Source organism: Antechinus flavipes, chromosome 1, assembly GCF_016432865.1.
Source record: "Antechinus flavipes isolate AdamAnt ecotype Samford, QLD, Australia chromosome 1, AdamAnt_v2, whole genome shotgun sequence".
In the NCBI taxonomy this organism is placed as follows: domain Eukaryota; kingdom Metazoa; phylum Chordata; class Mammalia; order Dasyuromorphia; family Dasyuridae; genus Antechinus; species Antechinus flavipes.
Genome location: NC_067398.1, coordinates 178,631,910 through 178,654,206, shown reverse-complemented (window position 1 = coordinate 178,654,206; position 22,297 = coordinate 178,631,910). Strand labels below are relative to the sequence as shown.

The 22,297-nt window shown below is 34.5% G+C and overlaps 1 protein-coding gene across 2 annotated transcripts in view; it reads left to right on the top strand.

Moving 5' to 3' along the window:
- Window positions 1-355: 355 nt before the first annotated feature.
- Window positions 356-22,297, top strand: part of CETN3 (centrin 3) — a 39,590-nt gene continuing 17,648 nt past the window's right edge. The window contains exons 1-3 of one of the 2 annotated variants that reach the window (XM_051993482.1): window positions 356-520; window positions 2,874-3,009; window positions 5,206-5,320. In XM_051993482.1, coding sequence (XP_051849442.1) covers window positions 504-520; window positions 2,874-3,009; window positions 5,206-5,320 — 268 coding nt within the window. In that variant the 5' untranslated portion in view covers window positions 356-503. The remainder of the gene's footprint in view (window positions 521-2,873; window positions 3,010-5,205; window positions 5,321-22,297) is intronic. The other variant, XM_051993473.1, reaches the window with a different exon arrangement.

Below are 22,297 nucleotides of genomic sequence, written 5' to 3'. Positions count from 1 at the left end.
AGCAGACGAATTTTTAAATCACACACGTTCTGCACCGCGCCAGCGAGAGCAGCCTCGCGCATTCTCCTTGGGGTGGTGTAGAGTAGCCCGTCCCCTCCTCCCCCGCACCTTTCTGTCCCTCCAACCGTAACTGCTTCCCACCCCCCACCTCCCCATTCGGACCGCCCCCGCAAAGAGTTTTGGGAAAACACATCCGGCCAGTGATCCAACCAATCTAAAAAGGAAGGGAGGCGGGTGCGGATAGGAAAGTAGGGAAATCCTTAGGATTGACACACGACTGTGCCCAATGAATACTAGAATTTAGCTTGGGTCTCTTCAAGTAGACCTGAGAGAAAGGGATTTTAACCAATCGGGGGCGAGGGTGGTGTTTGTGGCGACCTCCCAGAGACTGTCGCGTTTCGAAGAGGGCGCTTGGTGTTGTGTGGAAGGGCTGGAGAAAGCGACGCTGCCAGGGGCGGGGGGGTTGATTTCGTCCGTGGCAAACGCCTCTGTCCGAGGAGAAAATGAGTTTAGCTCTGAGGTCGGTAAAGAGGGGGCGGCCTTGCTCCGTCCCTCCCCCCTACGCCCCGGAGCGGGGTCCCACCGGCGGGCTTGGGGGAGTGCGGTGTAGGAGGAAGGGAGGCGGGGAGCGAGGAGGCGGGAAGACAAGCATCCTGAGGAAGCTGGGAAACCTGCGGCCAGGCCCCCTGCGGTTAGACCGCCCTTTTTCCTGAACTGGGTGAGGAGAAGCTGCAGGTGGTGCAGGAGGCCCTTAGCTTCTGGCCGAAGCGTCCAGGACTGAGACCGTGGATACCACCCCGAACTGGGGAGTGGAGCGAAGTATCGCGAGAGCATGGGGTCCCGGGGCTGTTAAAACGCCTTGGCCTCCCCAGCTCATCCCATTAGTCTTCCTCCAGTTTCCTTCACATCTGTCCACCTTACCTTTAAAAACCAAAACCAAACAAAAACGCCCCTATCTTGGGCAGAACCGACGTCGCCTGGATTTCTCCATCTTGGTTTTTTCCCTTGACTGATACATATATATATATATATATTTTTTTTTTTTCCCTTTTGACCTTCTCTGGCCTCCCCCGCCTCCCCCCTCTTCCCATTCAGTTAATAGCATTGTAAAGCGAAGGATCACCGCGGAAGAAATGATTCGTGAACCTTAACATGTTCCATAAATGTTAGACGTTAAAACAGGTTCCATTTTATTTGGAGATGAGGGGGAGTGAATTATGTGCCCAGAGGGTAATCTGGTGAAACCTGTGGATCCCTTCAGAATAATGTTTGTAAAGGCATAAAATAAAGGACGTAATAATTCACAAAGAAAACCAATAATATTGAAACAAGTTAAAAAAATAAGCAAATTCATGTCCTCTCCCCATTTCCCCCCCAGGTTATGAAAGAATTCTTTTGTTAAAAGTTATGTTAGAAATAACCTAGTTTATCCTTTTAACTCTGAAGATGAAAAATCTAGAGGGGTGAAGTGATTTCACTCATGCATTAGTAGCCAAGGGAGTTTTAAGTCTTTTCATTAAAAATCTAGGATTCTTGATAATAACCTTCTATATGCAAGGCCCTAGAATTAAAAAGGATGCTTTTTAAAAAAGTGACAGACTCCCTTTACATCATGTACTTTACAAATTCTATTTCTCTATTCTTTTATTAAAAAGAATGTTTCCCCTAATATCTTTATGATCATATTCCATCTGTCTTTTCCCCCCTCCCTTCCTTTCCTCCATCCCCAAAGATTTCCACTGGTTTTATCAACTGTTCTGCAGAGCAGTAGTCAGAAACCCTTTGATAGGATACCAGTAGTCAAATAGAACTATGACCTTGACCTCTTTAAGAAGAAATTTTCAGGCCCTAATTTTGAAGGTAACACTATCAGATCCATAAATCTATGATCTTCCTGGGAGATCTCATTGTAGTCATACTTAAATTGTAGAAGTCATAACAAAATTATCTTATAGGATTAAAGGCTGTACTAATTTAGCTATATTAGAGTTTTTATTAAATTCTTTGCCCTTCAAAAACTTGCTTGTTGTAATAATGCCACAGTTGAATTTCTTTGGAATTTTAGAAGATTTAAATGACAACTTAAAAAGTTTAGGCTTTTTGACACTTTATTTTCATGCAGAATAAATTTAATTATATCTGCTTTTCCAGAAGAAGACATTATTCTTTCAATTGAATGTCATAGGTTTTATTTGCATTTTATATGTGTAACATGAACTTTTTAAAAGATTAATATAATTTTAGTTGATTTTTGGTAGGGGGAAAACACGTTTAAGATGTATAACTAACTATAGGCTAGTATGCTAAAATAATTTAGTTTTAGTTGTCATGGATCTCTTTAGATTATGTTGCTTAAATAATGTAGAAGTTAATTTTAGCTGTAAACAAAAGTGAGTCAAAACCTGTTACTTTTAATTACCTTTACAATTTTATACTGTTTTATACTGATAGAAATGCTACAGAAGACTTTGATGAGTTTAAATTTGAAAAAAATTTTATGTTGCTTCAAAATCTACTGTATCATATGAGCTCTCAAGCATCACTATTCGTACCATTGTTAAAGGAAAGAAATAAAATAGCATTTTCTTTTAGTATGTTATCTCTACAGTTTTCTTGGCTCTTTCAGTTTTGGGAAGTGAAGTTAGTTAATGGCAGGGATCTCACATTAAAGGACATGAGTGGGCAATTAAGTCCTAAAAAAGCAATTTGTTCTATCTTTGTCTCTCAAGATAAATTGCTGAAATTTGGAAAATCATCCTGATGTTTATTTGGTTACTTCCCCCATTGCCCTCATCTTATTTTTGCATTGATGATTGCAAAAGAAAATTAAAGTAGACTACAAGATTTTCTGTTTTCTTTCTTTGATGTCACAGAAATGAACTTGTAATAGACAAAACAAAAAGGAAAAAAAGACGAGAGCTGTCTGAAGAACAGAAGCAAGAAATAAAAGATGCTTTTGAATTATTCGATACAGACAAAGATGAAGCAATAGACTATCATGAGTTGAAGGTAAAAGTTATTTTAAAGTTGGCTTGTAACTGTTGGCATTGACCTGAAAACTACTTTCTAATTAATTTTATGCTTATCTATGGAACTGAACCACTATGATAAAACTTTTGCAGTAATGCACTACTATCCTAACACATGGTATCTTAACACATCTTTTTTTAGGAAATAATTTTTATATAGTGATATCAGTCATTAAGTACACCTGTTATGGATCAGACACTATGTTAAGAACATACAAATTAACAGCATTTTAAATTATAAAAATAATTACTATGAAAGGTAAATATTTTAAATAATAATATTAGATGATTTTAAACTATTAAACTGCAAGAATTTATTTAGCACTTACGTATTCTTAAGGAAATTTAAAGAGTTTTTGCTTTCAAAGTCTCTACTCTTAATAAGGCCCACACTCTAGCATATTTTCCCTTTGAAGGGTGAAAGTGACTAACATACACACATTCTCAAAGGCATATACAAGCATGAACCTGGTATCTCATATATATGGGATTCTAGAAGTCTGACTTTTGGTGTGCTTTGCTTGCATGTATACATGTGCTGTGTTTGGAGGAGTGTGAAATGCATGTATATGGTTTCAACATCACATTCTCTAGTAAAGAACATGTAATATCTGATTGATATTATTAATGCTTATGGAAAGAAATATCTAAATATGAATTGATAATAGCATTTTATACCACTATAAGGTTACAAAGAATTTTATATACATTATTTTATTAGATTCTTACAATAAACTTGTGGAGTAGGTGCTATTATTATGCCCGTTTAATAGACTTAGGAGTTAAGGATCACACAGCTAGTAAGATTCAGAGGCACCATTTAAATTCATATTTTCCTGAATTATTGTCCAGCATATTTTACAAATATGAAGGGCATATGGAATTATGTATTTGTGTGTGGGAGGGTGGGGGGGCAGGGGAGGATCTTGTCCTTAAAAAGATGGAAAAATGGCATTTATTGAGTACTTATTGTAATAATCTTTTGGGAAAGAAAAATAAAAATTATAAACTACTTTAAGTTCTAAATCTTTGCAAAAACATTTTTAGGACAGTTATTTTTTTCATTAGATTAAGGAGTTTTCCATATTTTTAGTGGGGAAAAGTTGTAACATTTGAAATGAAATATGAGAGAAAGTTGAATTGAATGCTAAATACACCTGTGTTCTCATTCTAGTTATGTTACCATGTTACCTTTTTACAGATCTATCCTTAACCTTTCTGGGCTTTGAAGAACTTGTCTTAATAAAGAGAAGAATGCTTTAATAATGACATTTCCTTTATAATTTGCCCTGTTTACTGCCTTCAAGTTGGTCTTTTCCTAAATGTTATACATTTAAGTTATTAAAACTAGCTCTGCTAAAAAATCTTTAGTAAGTACCAATGGATTGTAGATTAATTCTTTAAAGTCCTGCATTCAAAATTCTTCACATTTTAATTCTAGCCTATTTTCTCAACTTTTTTTCTCCCCTTCACTTATCCTTCAATATAAACTCTCCCCTTTAGGCATATTTATGTTTTCATTTCCTAAATAAGCCTTGTTCTCTTTTGTCTGTTTACCTTTGCTTGTTCTCTTCTCTTTACCTCAGATACCCTCAAATACCTTCCTATCCCACTCTTGCTCAACTAAGATCTTTCTGCCCTCCATTTAAATACTTTATGAAATATATCCTGGCTTTTATGCTCACTAGACAAATTACTTAGCCTTTGTAAACTTCAGTATCATCTTCAAAATTGAAATATTTATAACAAAAAATTAAAATAAATAATTGTGGCATATATGTCTTATTATTATTTATTTTTAAAATTTAATTTTCAATTCATCATGTTTGCCTCGAATTTGTGAGCTCCTTGAGGGCAGATATATGTCTAGTACAGTGTTTTGAACATAGCTAGGCAATAAGTATTTATTGATTGAGTTATAGAGAAACTTACATAGCATGAGATTTCATTTGGCTTCACCAGTGGAAGGAGCTGTTAAAACAATTTATTAGTTTCTTGAAATTGAAAGTATGTTCATTTATATTTTGTTTATTTTTCTTCAGATGGTCATCTATGTGGTATATTTGTCTTTTAAAATTAGAAATCGTTATTTTTTTTAATGGAGTGGAGAAGAAAAAAATGTACGCCTTTTACATTTTTGTAGCTTGTAGTTTGTATTTCTGTTTTATTCCAAAAGGTGGCAATGAGAGCCTTGGGCTTTGATGTGAAAAAAGCAGACGTATTAAAGATTCTAAAAGATTATGACCGAGAATCCACAGGCAAAATCACCTTTGAAGATTTTAATGAAGTTGGTATGTATTTTAATTTTTTCTTTATAGTCGGAAATGATTAGGAAATTAGTCTGCTTGGGAACTAGGAAAAATAAACTTTTGTTATTTTTCTAGTTTTTGATAATTTTTTGTTGTTATTATGAAATATTGCTATATATATATTTAATTTCAGTAATTTCATGGAGGATTGAAGTGATATTACTCTTTTTTTTTTTTTTTCTGTGAGAATAGTGTACAGTTTTCTTCTGGGTCATCATTATTTTGGTCTGTTCTGAAGATTCTAAAGCGTAATAAAATTAATACAGAGTGAAACCTCAAAATTCATAGAAACAAATCCCTTTTTGCATAATTATATAATGCATAAATATATTAAATAGTTATACTTTGGTTTTGAAATTAGCACATTGAATTTTTAGAATATTTAAAAATAGAAATATTGTCCTTTTCCTCCTTTTCTTAAAGTTTTATTGTTAACAGTTTATTGCCTTTAAAATCTAGGAGTCTTTTCCAGCCTCTTCTTTTAAAGAAGCACTGTTGATATTTGGCTTGGGGAAAAGCCCATTGTTTTTTGAGTAAAATATTAAGGATGATAAAAAAAAAAAAAACTCAACAATGTTTAAAAGAAGTTTAGGTGTAATATAGCTCAGTGAAAAGTAGGAGAAAGAAAATTTTTTTCAAAAGCTACATAATGCTAAGAAAAGATTGTTTTTTGATTTTTAAAATTGTTCCAGATGATTTGGTGGCTAGTTGTTGACACTCAGTACTAAGTTTTGACACTTAGAAACAACAATCAGCATTTGATCTATGACAGTAACTTCTTTTAAAACTCTAAGAGTAAAATATTTAATCTGTTTACTTTGATTCTTGTTATAGAATCCCAAAATTGATGGAAATATTTTTTCACAATTAAATTCTAGTTTACTTTGAACACTAAACTGCCTTGAAGTTTTATTAGCAATTGCTCTCTTTCCCATCAAGAATGCATTGTGATATTGAATATAACAATAATCATTTTATTAATCAATCCAGTATTTGTATCCACTACAGATGTACACTGCCAAAGCCCTCTAGGAGATTAAAGAAATAGTATAAATGACAAACTGTACTATTGAAGAACATAAAATTAAAATTAGAGACAAGATTTATATCTACTGACTTTCAGTAACAGTACAAGATGGAATATAATTACATGCTAAAATAAGTAGTTGTTTTATTGTTTATAACTATACATATTATTTATTATATATAAATACATACATTCTATATCATATATATATTGTTTTATACTTTAAACTATAGGAAAAAGGCTACTTTTGTTTGATTTAACTAGGGAGAGCTTATAGATGAACTGAGATGTTCAGTATTGGCTAATTGTTGAATATTTGACTAGGTAGAGGGATGTTTGGAAAGTATCATTGCAACAGGCATGATGTACCTACTCTGCAAGGCAGTATTTCAGATGCTCAGGATACAAAGACAAAAACAAAGTTGTCACTCCCTTGACTAGTTTATATTCTTCTGAGAGGGGGTTATGATATTTACATATTTATGTAAATATATGGTAATTTGATGATTGAGCAAACATTTATAGCTGGGAGTGAAGGAGATTAAGAATTATTTCTCACCTGAGATAGTATGTAAACTGTATTTTGAAGGACACTAAGATTTTAAGAGGCAAAAGTGAAGAGACAGAATATTCTAGATAGCAAAAGCCCAGAAATAAGAAATGGCATGTCAAGCAGGACATTAGTGTATTTTAGCTGAAATGTAGAATCAATTTGAAATTACTCTGTGGAAGGTAGGTGGAGCTATTTGATTGTTGTAGTTATATTGTTTTTTTTTTTTTTTTTTTTTTAAATAGTATGTAGCTTGTGTCCCTGTATGGTTTTCTTGGCATTCTCTTTGTCATTTACTTTTTCTCCATTTTAAGTTGATGCAAATGGAGGTTGATTTGCCCAGGTTACACAATTAATACAAGTGTCTTAAGTTGAATTTGAATTTAGGTCCCTAACTCTAGGAGTAGCACTCTGTCTACTGTGCTGTCTAGCTTCTTGGAACTAGATGATAAAGTACTTTAAATTCCAAAAATTTTTTATCTTAGAGGCAGTAAGGAGCTGCTGAGCTCTTTATTTTTGAAAAAATCTTTCATTCCTCTACTTTTGATGAGTGACACTGCAACTAAATTTTAAGCGTTGTTAGTTTTTTTTCTACACCTAATATTTTACACATAGGAGTAAGCAAGGAAGTGGCATGGGCAAATACACACACATAACATATATATACATTTTTATTTCTCCAATTTCATGTAAAGATAGTTTTCAACATTCATTTTTGTGTGATTGTGAGTTTTAAATTTTTCTCCCTACCTTATCAAATATTAATAATAGCTAGCATTTAAATAACACTTTTAAGATTTGTGTGGTGCTTTACACATATTATCTCTTGATTCTCATTACACTCTGAGAAATAAGTGCTATTATTATCATCTAATTTCACAAATGAGGAAATGAGGCTGACAGGTTAAGTAACTTGCCCAGGATTATACAATAAATGTCTGAGGTAAGATTTGAATGTAGGTCTTTCTTTGTCCAAGGACAGAACACCATCTGCTCTGTTACCTGGTCATTACCTAATTAGGCAATTTAATACAGATTGGATTGGAGATGAGAAAAGCTAGAAATAGGGATGCCTATTTAAGAGAATCTCTTATAGATCAGATGAGAGGTTATGAAGAAAAAAGAGGATTATCAAAAGAGGTATTATAGAGATAAAAATCAACAAACATGACATGAGAACTATTTGGATATAGAAGGTGTAAAGAGATGTGAGGATGACTCCAGGATTATGAACCTGTCAACCAGACTAGAACTGGCCTCTAACGTGAGGGTGGCTAGAGCTGCACCTAGCAGGACAGAGGTGTGTGAGTTAAGAATCAAAACAGAAGTTTAATTTCACAAGTGAGAGAAATGGCTTGCAAATGAGGACCTGTGTGTTGGAGCCTGCACTTTGGGGAGAGCCTGGGGGCTGCAGCGGTGTGGGGAGATCTCAATACCTGTGGCTAATCAGTAATCTGAAGCCCTGACAATGACAGTGGATGGTAACCTTGTGACAAGTTTGATTCATAGCAAGACTTCATGACTGGAACATGGATACTGCAGGGGCTTGTCCAAGGTCAGAGACCATCTAATGATGATGTGAAACAATTCTGGGATTTTGCTGTGACTCAGGTCATCCAGAGGGTGAGTGCAAAGGATTGAGCTGGCAAGCTCAGGGCACAGCCTGCTGGGCCTTAGCTTCGGAAAATGGGGTATCTCCTAAAATCTTGACATTCCCCTTTTTTGGTCAAAAGGAGGGAGTCTGAGAGAACCCCTATGGTTATGGCTAATAAAAGAGAGGCTGGTATAAGTCAAGGTGCCACAAGAGGTTAGGTGGGCCAGGAAGAAATGGAGCTGAGGGGGTTAGTTCCTTGAGGAAACCCATAGGGATAGTGTGTCCTAGGTATTAATGATAGTCTTCATTTGCTTGCAAGCAGAAAAGAAAGGCAGGATAAACCAAACATGTAGAGGGAGGAAATGCCAACATAAGCTTAAATAAGGGCCTCAAATCTTGGTTCTGTCTCATCTGGATATCAACTGTTTCTGCATTTTGATCTCCTTGGAGGATTCAGGGGCTTTCTTCATATTATACAGTATTACATATCCACAAATTTGGCAGCAGTGGGAATTGTCAGAAAGATCTGCTAGGGGCTCTTAAAGAAAACTGCTTATATCAATTTTTAAGTCTTCTGCTTCTGGTCAGCATAACATAGGTCTTAGTTAAGACTCTTTAAACACATGGAGATGATCCATCTATACAGGGCATGGTTTAAACAATATAATAAGATTTTTCTCACAATTGACTGCATAACTCATTAAGTCAGGTACAGATTAAATTATTCAGAGGGCTTACAGTGGACTAGTTCTGAAAAGGGAGATTTATCTGTGACCAAGGTAACACAGACTTAAACATATAAAAGTCTTGAAACAAAAGACCGAAGCAATACAATAGTTATCACCAATATTAACTGGTATCATGTCTCCTTGTATTTTAGTAACCCATTCTTTTTTTTTTTTCCCTTTCTTTTTGACGAGACAGTTGGGGTTAAATGACTTGTCCAGATCACATAGCTAAGTTTCTGAAGCTGAATTTGAACTCAGTTTCTCCTGACTCTAGATCTGGTACTTTCTGCCCCTATACCTCATTCTATATATCCATTTAATCAACACATTTTGAATTCCAGATGTGTTTTATAGTTATCTGATTCCTAGATATCTTTTCTTGGACAATAGGCTTATTTTCAGGATCTCACTAAAAAGTGGTTTGCTTCTCTGGTTACGAAATTAGAAATTTTGTGTAATCGCTTAAATATGATTCTCTAATCTTGAAACTTGAGAGAATTTCAATGTATACACTATTTGCTGTTTCTATCCTTACATAAATCCTATATCTGATATAAGAATCTTTTTAAAAATTTGACTGACTTTTTTAGTTCCTAATCAGTAGTAGATAGTTTTGATAATAGGAATTATTTGATTTGATTGCCTTATAAAATTGTTTAAGAACTGTTATTGCTAAACCTCTTTCCTTTTTACTGTTTTTGTTAGTTTATTTTATTAGCTACTCTTAACTTTTTGTTCTTCATTTTTCTTATTGGCCCTGCATTCCCCTGAATAACATGTTTCTCCAGTTATTTAAATCTGCTGTAGTTCCTCGGCTTCTTTCAGCAAACGTACTTCCAGTTATTTAATACTGTCTAGAGTTTTTTTAAAATGGGACATCTCTTGCTGAGTTTTGTTTGTTATATAGAAATGCTAATGTATTATATTATTTGCAAAAAGATTTTTATTATCTCATTACCTATTTTGATTCTATTTCTTTTTCTTCTATTATTGCTATAACTAGGGTTTCCAATACAAAATTAATTTCACATCTGATATTACTAGAAACACTTTTAGCTTAACATTGTTGCAATAAAGCTTGCTAACAGTTTTGGAGAAACATGGTTTTTATGAATTTAAGGAAAAGCCCATTTATTTTTGCACCATATCCATTAATGGAATTGGTCTATAATTTGCTTTTCTCTGATTTTACTCTTCCTAGTTTTAGGTATCAGTATTAACATTTGTTTCACAAAAGGTGTATGGTAGAGTCTCTTCCTTGCTTATTATTTCAAATAATTTTATTTAATATTCGAACTAGTTGATCTTTAAATGTTTGATAGAATTCACTTGTAAATCTGTCTAGTGCTTGTGCTTTTTTTTCTTAGGAAGTTCATTTAGGCCTGTTCTTTTAAAATGATCAGAAAAATATTTTAAAAATGAGAAAATAACTTAACTTTCTTTACCATTATCAGTACAATTTATTTTTAACTTCCTTAATCCTTAATGAATAAATCCTTAATCTAATTTTGAAAACTTATTACTAAAACATACACAAAGTCTGAATTTCTATAATAGATAAGGAAGCCTATATAATTGTAAGCCTATATACGTATAGGCTTACTCTCTATATATGTATAAGCTTACAATTTTATCTATCTATCTATATCTATATCTATATATCTTTCTCTATCTCTATCTACATAAACATGTATATAGTTCTTAAAGAAAAGAATCTAATCTTGTTGCTTTTCCCAAAATTTCCTATTCCATTTACTTAGAAAACTTTCACATTATATATTTATCTTATATTATGTAATAATTTACCCCTTTGGAGAATATTCTCCTTATATTATAATTTGACCACCTAAAAATAGTTTAAATTGTAAGATGTTCACACTTGCATTCTGTTATAGTAACTCTGAGATGTTCCATTATCAATCTATTATTTAATAGATTAAGTGTTGTACTTGGAAAACTTAATTATAGAAATTTGCTATAAAAGGAAAAGATTGGGACATAGTTATAACAGTGTTATTGCAGAGGGAAAAAAATTCCCTTAGTTCCGTTTGATTCCAGATATGAATCTTATCTGAAAGCCAATCATGTAGTCACAGATTAAGACTCATAAATTGACCAGGTGATAATTTTCCTTTTTTGGAAAGGCAATAGCACAAAGAAAAGAGATAAGAGTCAGGAGGATTCTACCTAGACTGTGTCTGAGATCATCCCCAAAACTTTTCTTAAGCATAGAAGTTTCCAGACTGGTGCACACATGCCATTTTCTGTTATTGGCTTCATGACAACTGCTATTGTCTCCTTTACTAAGTGGGGCAGAATGTAATTCAAATTAACTTGTATTTTTTCCTAGCATTTTTTCAACATCTTAATTTGAGAATCTGAGATTAGAGGGATTATCAAAGAGATGGGAAGCCCTAAAGGAATGGGGTACATTTCAGAGGTGTAGGCTATTGCAACATGGGCTATTATCAATCCCCACAATTGAGATAGACTTGACCCTTGGAGAGGGGAGAGGGAAAGGCAGAGATATTTAAACTGACAGTTTGACACTGGTATGCACAAGTGAGGAAACCTCTTTTCCCTATGTGAGCAAGGAGACATCTCAAACAGGTGTCATGGGGATAATGGGCATGGTCTGAATATTCCCTCCCTTGTTTTACTCCTCTGCCATCCCTTCCTGGAGTTGTGTTATTGCTGAATGATTAGGGTACAAAGAGTTCTTTATTATTTTCTGGGGTACTTTTTTTTTTCTGTCATTTCTTTGTAATCTAATCTCCCACAGAATGCCTAAAATGGGGATAAGTCCTGTTTATGGGGACAGTTGCTTCAACTATGAAAGTTCATTATTCTTTCTCAGTGTTCTTAACTTTCTGGTCACAGCCCTTGGCAGTTTTTCTAACTGCCTGTATTCTCTCCTTCCTTCCTTCTCTTCTTTCTGGGGTATTTTCTTGTTGATTAAAGAGATCATACTTTACTTTTCTGATAGTGCAGGAGGGTCGCAGGAGGCTTTGAGCTGTTGCAAGGAAAAGTTTCTTCTTAGCATCTCTCAAGTTTTTCTTACTAATTTCATCATCCTTCACTAGAGTGACTGACGGTCATGTTGTGGTATTGAGGAAGAACCCAATGTCATAATGTTGCCAAGAAGTCAGCTTAAATTGTTTAGAGATAGATGGGTGAAGATTATTAACAAAATAGTCTTTGTTAATGTCAATGAAGGATTAACAAATAGTTGCTATAACGTGCAAGTCATTTACCTACTTTTTTCTTGGTTCACTTTGGGGTTATTTCCAAACTAGCTGCATTCCTTCATTTCCCTAGAACAATGAAGCTATTAATCTTGCTGTTTACTTTCAGAATTTTTATGTAATTTAATTCTAATTTTTCCTTAAAGCAAATTCTATATGGTAGTACCCCAAAACTAAGATCTAAGAAGGGAGTGTAGTATGTTCCTGGAATTATCCAAAGTCTTAGGAGTTCTCTCCTACAATCTTAAAATAATAAATCTTCAAACTCCTTAATGATTAATCTCCAATCCTCCAGAATCTACTAAGGCGTTTTTAGCAATTTTACTAAAAACTTTAATTATCTGACTTTATTTTTGTAATTATAACAGAACCAAAGTTGAAAAAACAGGAAAAAAATGTCTTATTTATTTATTTATTTTTGTCATTTCTTTGTAATCTAATCTCCCACAGAAAGCCTAAAGTGGGGATAAGTCCTGTTTATGGGGACAGTTGCTTCAACTATGAAAGTTCATTATTCTTTCTCAGTGTTCTTAACTTTCTGGTCACAGCCCTTGGCAGTTTTTCTAACTGCCTGTATTCTCTCCTTCCTTCCTTCCCTGGTTCCTTTCTTTCTTTCCTTCCTTCCTTCCCTCCTTTCTTCCTTCCTTCCTTCCTTCCTTCCCTCCTTTCTTCCTTCCTTCCTTCCTTCCTTCCTTCCTCCTTCCTTCCTTCTTCCTTCCTTCCTTCCTTCCTTCCTTCCTTCCTTCCCTGGTTCCTTTCTTTCTTTCCTTCCTTCCTTCCAAGGCATATAATTAAAATGCTAATTTCAATGGGTACACAACAAGAGATTTACAGCTGGCAAATTTATCAGGGGCATGCTGTAAAGGAGCAAGAGATATACATAGAACCCAGTTAATTGCATTTGCTGTGCAGATAAGATAGCCTTCCCAGGTCAAGGGAGCCTTGGAGTTTTCCTTACAAAGAAAGGTAAAATCAAGCCTGGAACTGGAGCTAGGAATAAGAACAGAGGACTCATCAGGTGGGTGGGAGGAGTGGCAGGAATTGGACTCTAGAGAACTTTCAGGTAGTGCCTCGTCTATTTCTACTGGTGCTGGAAAGTCCAGTGATCTGGTTCTTTGTCCATAACCATTTCTGATACCAATTTAAATATCAACCAGATTAGATCCTGGGTGACACAGAGCTACGACACAGTAGGTCAGAGATTGGAGAGTCAGGAATTAAACAAAACTGTAATTTCAAAATGAAGGAAATAGCCTTTAAGCAAAACCACATGTGTTGGAACCTTGTTCCTAGCACGCTGAGGCAATGTGATCTCAATATTTTTTATCTGTGGCTACACAATGAACTATAGTCCTGACAGTGAATAACAATGTGACAAGTTTGATTCAAAGCAGGGCTTCGTGACTAGAGCATGAGTATTGTAGGTATTAAAGCTCAGACCACTTGATGCCAGTGTGAAGGAATTCTGAGATTTTGTTGTAGCTGAGGTCATCCCAAGGGTAAGTATAAAGAATTGTTATGCCAAGATGAGAGCACATATTGCTTTTTGGGTCTTAGTTCTGGAAAACAGGATTTCTCCTAATATCTAGAACAATTTTATGACTAGAAGGTAATGGTTCCTTCAACATAAATATGGAAGTTAAGAAGGGTAGATTTAAAAGGAGAGAGAAGTTGTGTTTTGGATTTGTTGAATTTTAGATGCCAGTGGCACATCTAGAAAATAATGTCTAGGAGACAGTTGGTAATGTGGGACTGGAAAACAGGAGAGAAATTAGAATTTGATTTATAAAAATGAGCCATCTGTAGAGATGATAAAACTGATGAGAAAAAGAACATACTAAGAGAGAATATATGAACAAAAGAGATGACCTGATTCAGAGTGTTTACCTCCTTGGTAAACCTAAATTTAGGAGGAAATATAGTAAAGTAGTTGTAGAAGGAATAATAAGACAGTAATAGAACCAGGAGATAGTTATGTCATTAAAACCAAAGCAAGGAAAAAGGGGTTGACTCTGTCAAAAGATTCAAAGAGGTCAGTTAGCATGAGGGATGAGAAAGGATCATAAAGCAATTTAGTAAAGAGAGATTTGGAACCCTTAAAAAATAATTTGAGAATTCCAATTTTTGGTGATTAAATTCATGACAAAGAAAATTTTAAAATGGGAAAACAATCTTTGGGTTGGATGCCAGATTTGCAATTTGGCATCTTAATCAGGGATCAAGAAATCAGTTGACAGTGATGTGATAGAAGTAAAAGAGGGCAGATGTCTCTTTATAGGAACTTAACTGTTGAAGTAAAATCAAATTGATAAATACAGGATGGTAACTATTTATTTATTTTTTTTTAAGTAGGAGAGACCTAAGCATATTTTTAGGTGAGCAGGAAAGGAAGTTAAGGAATAAGGAGAGATTGAGAATGAGAGAGGAAATATATGGGGTTCAATAGAATTGAGGGTAAAAATAGGTTTAATTTTTACAAAGAAAAGAAGCATCTATTTTTCAGAGATGAAAATATGAGGAATGATAATAGGGTTGAAAGGTAAGATCAAAGAGTGGAATTTCACATTTGAAGATCATGGGGGGTAGCACAGATCTAGATGCTGATGTGATAGTGTAGATGCCACCATGTCTGTGGAAAGCTAAAAATAGAGCATGTCATAAAAGTTAAAATGAACTGAGAAGCTAGAGTATTTTCAAGGAAAGGGTAGATACATGAACAATAGAGAAAGAATATAGATTAAAAATGATGTGATTGGAAAATTCCAAATGAGGAAAAAAAATAACTGGAGTAAAATGTACCTAAAAAGAAGTAATGGAAGGTAAAGTTGGAAAGGCAACATAGCTTGAAAACAAAACTGAAAAGTTTGAACTTTGTCTCTTAAGTATCATGATTCTTTGACTTGCACATAGGTGTGTCTGTGTGAATAAGGAAGGGCTTGGAAAGTGTTAAAGATATAAAAAATATTTGTGACATAGCATTATCACTCCCAGTTCTATAATGTATGCTGCTCCTTAATACTTAAAAAGTACAGCTCACTGCATAATACTGTCTCCAGGGAAACATATAACACACAAAAATACAAATATAGACACCCTGGAAAGCCATGTAGGTAATCAGACACTCCAGAGCTAAACTGTTCAGCTGTAAAGGTCCCATCTGGCTCCCTTGTTCTCCTTTCAGCAGTCAGCTTTGCTGCATAAGAGCCATTTTAGGAGACACAAGATCAGAAACCTGGGCTATTGCCTTTGATTTTATCAGCTGACTACAAGCACCTCAGATTGGGAGAAAGGCTAATACCTTTTTTAATTCTTTGGACAGCAAGTTGTACTTTTCTGCCCAATATGTAATTGTTCTTCTTTTGCTGATTTTGATGTAGATATATGTGAGCCACTGAAAATTTTTAAGTAATAGAGTAATAGAGCAATTGTATATGTTTAATTGGTTCCATGTTTGGAGGAATGAAGGTCCAAACTACAGTGGTCTTAAGGTGATTAGAGAAGAAACGCAAAATAAGAGACATTTTGAAAGAAGCATCATTACTTCTACTTGACTGCTTCAGCGTAGATGAAGGAAAAGTAAAAAAATCAAATCAATCAACATTTTTAAAGAACCTACTATGTACCAGGCATTATGTTAAGTAAGCACTGAGGTTACAAAAATAAGCAAAGAGCAGTGCCTGTCCTCAAAGAACTTACAATATAATGAGACAGACAGTATGCAAAAAAAGTCACATAAATAGGAAAGAAAAGAAAGAAAGCAATGGATTTAAGAGGGATTAGAGAAGGCTTCCTGTACAACTTGGGGATTTTAGTTAGAATTTAAAGAAAGTCACAGAGGTCATTGAGTGGAGCATTCCAGATGCTTTGAGCCAAGAGATGGAATAAATGTTTTGTTCATGGCACAGCTAGAAGCGAGTATCACTGGAATGAAGAACACATGTTGGGGAGAAAGGTTAAAATGACAGGAAAGATAGAAGTACGCTAGGTTGTGAAGGTTCTTGAATGCTAAGCAAAGTATTTTATATTTGCTCTTGAAGGCAATTAGAAGTTACTGGAATTTATTGAGCAGGAGATGGGGGAAGAATGACATGAGCTGACCTGTGTTTTGGGAAAAATCACTCTAGTGGCTGAATGCAGAATGGTTTGGAATTGGGGAGCAACTTGAGGCAAACAGCTTACCATTGGGTATTTAGTAATTAAGGTGTAAAGTGATGAGCGTCCCTGTACTAGAATGGTGGCAGTGTCAGAATAGAAGTGGATATTTTGGGGAGATGTTCGAAAGATGCAATTGACAGGTCTTGACAACAGATTATGTATGGTGGGATAAGAGATAGAAATCCATTTATGGTTGAAAGCCGGAAGGACTGGGAGAATGGTATTGCTTTCACAGTAAGAGGGAAGGTAGTGGGGGAAGCAGTAGGGAGAATGATATTGAGATGTCTTGGATATATTGAATTTAAGATGTCTACTGGACATTGAGTTCAAGATGTCTGAAAGATAATTGGAAATGCAAAACTGGAGATTAGGAGAGAGATTGGGACAGGAAAGGTATTTTTGAAAATCATCAGTTTAGAGATAATAATTAAATCCTTGTGAACTAAAGAGATCACCAAGTAAAGTAGTATAGAGACATAAGAGAAGAGGATCCTGAGCAGAACCCTGAGGGACAGCTTCAGTTAGTGAGTGTATTTGGAATGAAGATCTAGAAAAGCAAGCACAGATAGAAGGAGAACTAGAGGAGAGGTATCTTGAAAACCTAGAGAAAAGAGAATCAAGGAGAGACTGATCAACAGTGTCAAAGGCTGCAGAGAAGTCAAGGAAAATAAGGATTGAGAAACAGTTGTTGGATGTGGCAACGAAAATCATTAGTAACTTTGGTGAGAGAGGTTTCAGTGGAAGGGATTAAGAAGAGAGTGAGAGGAGAGAAAGTGTAGGTGCACATTGTAAATGACCTTTTTGAGGAGTTTAGCTACAAAGGGTAAAAGAGATATTGAAAGATAGGAAGCAGAGATGGAACATGGGTCAAGGAAAGGTTTTTTAAGGATGGGGACACAAAATCATATTTTTAGGCAATAGGAAGCCATTAGAAAGGTAGAGAATACAAATAAGTGAAAGTGGGTATGACAGAGGGATCAATGTGTTAAAGGAGGGAGTAGGGAAGGAGATCATTTGAACAAGTAGAGGGGTTAGCCTTGGTAAAGAATCTGACTCCTTTAGCATTTGAAACAGTAGTAAGAAAAAGGGCAGAAGACATCTGAATGATAGATGAGGAATAGCTGAGAAGAGGCAAATGTCCACTAGAACAATAGGTAGAATGGTGTCATTAAGAGGACAATAAGTTTGGGAGATATTCTGGGTCATTCTTGATTCAGGCCAATATAGTGATTCATGCCTCTAGACATTTTGGAACTATACAATGTGATAAAAATGACTTAAAAAAAATTTGGAAAGGATATAGTTTATATTTACCTTGGTGAATGGGGTCAGAATGGAGTTCCTTGTAAAAGTAGAAATTTTGCTAAAACTTAGCACTAATACTCAGTTGAACACTTAATTCCAAAGTTTGGGTTTTTTGTTCCATAGGTAGCAAGGAAGCCAAATAGTTTTTCAGCTCTCTTAAAAGAAAACTGACCAGTTTTACTTACACAAAACAAGTTCTGCTATTCTTATCTGAGTTTGTTTTTGAACTTGTTGAATTTGAGAGGTCAATGAATTAAGAAGCTAAAATGTCCAGTATAATGTAGAGGTAGAAAGCCAGAGAAATATATTCAAGATTACCTTCATAGAAGAAGATTGGAGAATGGGAGGAGTCAAAACATGTGAACACTCAAGGGTAGAGTAGAGATGGAGGAACCTTAGGCTTGATTGAAGCTCAGTCCAAGAAGACTCAGGATTATGGGTTGGGAAGAGGAAGAGAAATCAGCAAAGGAGAAAGAAATTCTTAATTTGTGTGTCATAGATCTTTTGGAAGGCTGGTGAAGTTTATGGGTCCCTTCTCAGAATAATATTTTTAAATGTGTTAGTCAAGGGAACAAACTTTTTAAAAGGATTTTGTGTCAGGTACTATGCTCAGCACTTGAGGCAATATACTAAGCATAGGATTTATAGTTTACAGAGAAGCTAATTACTGAAATATGTTGCATATTTTTTAAAAAAAGCTCACAGACTATTGTGAAAGATGCTATATAGTATGTAGATTACAGTGGAAGGATATTTTTATTTAGACTATGATAATTCACAGTTGTACACAAACACAGTAATATTTACATTGTTCATAGACCATTGACTTAAAAAAAACAAGATGGATAAATGATTTAGAAATAATGTTTACATTTCTATCCAACCTTGATAACTTAGGAGAGCTGTTTGTTAATTGCTAAACTGATTTGACCATGAAATATTTCTGAACTTGAAATTTTTGACAGAACTCATAACTCCTAGTCCAGGGAGTTGTGATGTTATGAATTATCCTCTCACTTCTGAGGATAAAGAAAGGTTGAGGAAATTTTACCATGAGACTGAGAAAGTTAACCCTATTTTCACACAGAAAAATTTAGGCATGCAAATAATAGGGCTTACAAAATAAATGTGTTAACATTTTTATTGTATTTTTAATGTTTTAGTGATTTTTTTTTATATCACTTCTCATATTTTGTCAATTTCCACAGACTCTAATGAATCCTTTGTAACAACTAAAATTTTGCAAAATAAATCAGTATACTTTGATCATATCTGAAAACATATCCCTTATTTCTCATTTCTAGGCTACCACTACCCCTGAGAGCTGGGAGATGTGCTTTTTGAAGTTAATGTTTGGTTATTACATTGAATAGAATTCTGAAATAAGTGTTTTTTTTTTTAAACATCATTGTGGTGATTGTATTATTCTCTTGGTTCTGTTTACCACAACCTAAGAACTGTTCATACAAGTTTTCCCACAGATCATAGAGGGGGAAAATATTGTCAATATTGAAATTCTTACAGAACTTTCATTTATATCATGTGGAACACTAATGTCTTGGGCAACTTAGTTTGGGAAACCTTAATCTAGAAATTTATAAATTAAAATTCTTTTCATTTTGAGATCAAGATAGAGAAAACTTTTTAAAAATCCTTACATTAATTTCATTTAACTCTCTTTTTTGTTTTTCAAAATTCTGTCATCACCTATTTTACCATTCTAAATTAAAACCAACAAATACATGGGTTTGGTTATCTGTGTAAGATATAGGTCTTACCCTATACTAGGGCATCTTCTTCACACCTCACCTTAAGAATGTATTCTGGAAGAACAGACACTAGACAGATTGCCAGAAATAACTTCATAATTTCCTGCCGAGGTGGTTTTAATGGGAATAAAAAGGTAGTGGTTTTGATATAATTTGTTAGTGAGGGCCAGATCCTTATAGTAAAACATATGGTGAATGGTTTTTCTCTCATTCAGTTAAGAAGTTTTTCTGTTTAGAATGGAAGATAGTGGTGGAGTAAAGAAAAAGTTTATAACTTCCAAGTGCAGTAGACACTGTGGGTTTTATATATTTAAGTATTGGAAATGGACAATGAGCCCAACCCAGCTTTGAATAGAAGATTGAAAGGGATCAAATTTGGGAAAATTCATTGGGTTTTTGACTATGTGTTGTCCATATTTTTAAGCAATAATAGCTCTCAGTAATGATATTAAGCTATGAGACTTGCCTGAATAATGATTTTATAAGAATCAAAATTACATGTGACCCAAAGGTCAGAGGTAAGTTGCACGATGAAATATGCGGGCTTCAGTGTATTAACAGTAATGAAATGCCTACAATAGTATCAAAGATATTAAGAATGTATGTGGGTAGAAAAGGAGGCATTCTTGTAGTATGGCAACAGTGAGGGCTAAGAGACAGCTTTTGTACTACTATAGTTTTCACAACATACTAAATGAACTGAATTTTGTCTTTTATCTCTATCACTTAGCACACTGCCTTGCCATAATTAGATAAAATTGAATCCTAGTACTTTGAGTAGAATTTCTGTGGAGTTTTTTCAGCAATATGGCCAAGAATAGTACAGGTATGAAAAGGGGTGGAGGGATTACAACATTAGAGTCTTTCCTCCTTCAGATTGATTCTCACAGGCTGGTTTTCCATTTATTTGTTGTTTTGGGACAATTAAGTTGCATGGTGGATGCATTGCTAGGCCCAGTGTCAGGAAGATTCTTCTTTCTGAATTCAAATTTGGCCTTAGACATTAGCAATGTGACGCTAGGCAAGTCATGTATCCCTGTTTGCCTCAGTTTCTTATTTTTAAAATGAGCTGGAGAAGGAAATAGCAAACTACTTCATTATCTTTGCCAAGAAAACCCCAAATGGGGTTGGGAAGAGTTGATTATGACTTAAAACAACTGAACAGCAGCAACAATAACAAAAGCAGGCTGTTAAGCATATATATCAATATTAGCATTGATTTTTTTGAGAGAGCAGAGACTATAAGCTCTTTACATTGTGGATACTTTATATAAACACTTAAGATTAAATTGATCATTTTTCTAAACTGACTTCATATCACTACAGATGTCTCATGTTTTAAGCATATTCATTTAGTCATTTTTGGATTTACACGTTTTCTAAAGTAGGGAACAAATTTGTTGTATATACAGGCATCCCTTGTTTTAAGCATATTCAGTAAGTAAGAGACAGAACAGTGAGAGGTGGAAAAAAGAGAAAATGTTATGTGAGAAATAGAAATTAAAATCATTGTGGACAAAGAGCAGATGTTAGAGTCACATTAAGGATGAAGTCTTTTTAGAGAGAATAAGAGAAAACTTTGCAGAGAAATGTGTCTATTAGATAAACTTCCTTCTCTCTAGTTGTAATTTCCTCCTAGAATTTAATTTATGTTTCCATGTAAAATATATTCTACCTGGTTTTTCTTTTCTTTGAATGTACTCTCTTTGAGGGTTGGGAAAGCTTACATTTTTGTTTTTGCATTCCCTTACACAGATCATGGGGTGTAGCAGTCCCTTGATCAATGCTTATTGAATTGAATTGAAATTGTAAAGGATACAAATAGAGAGTGGCTGGAGCTTGGAGGTGGGATAGTCCTTTCCCCTTTTGGCAACTTCCCTTTTGTGCTTAAGTTTAAAAAAAAAAAATGAGATTGTAATTAATATATTAAAATCACCTTCTCTTATGTAGATTTAGAAAATTAATACTAACTTTTATTGGAATGTATACTCCCACAGGGTACAAAATTGCCTTGCCTTCATTCCTTATCAATAGTATGGTTGAACTGTTTGTTCAGTCCCTTACTATCTGATTTTTTGTACCTATTATTCTAAAGAAATTGTTTCTTTAGTAATTGCTTTTGAATTCAGTAGTATAAGACATTGTAGGCCACTTCTTTTGTTTGGTTCTGTTTCTTCTAAAGTTAATTCTCTTACCATTTATATCACATTACTTGTGTTTCTTATATTATTTTACAGTTCCATCCTTTATATTTTTTTCCTTATGTACTTAAGTGCTTGAAAAAATTGTATTGTTCTTTGTCCTCTACACATATACTTAACTCTATACATTAAAATATAAACAGAGCACTATTTGGAAAGGAAAGTCATTACTAAGTAGGGAGGATTCATGAAAAGACTTCTTGGAATTACTAAAGGTGCTAATTTAGTTGGGACTGTTTTCATTCATGTCTAACTTTTTGTAACTCCATTTAGGATTTTCCTGGTCAAGATACTGCAGTAGTTTCTATTTCCTTCTCTAGTTCATTTTACAAGATGAGAAAAATGAGGCAAACAGTTAAGTGACATATTGAGGATCACATAACTA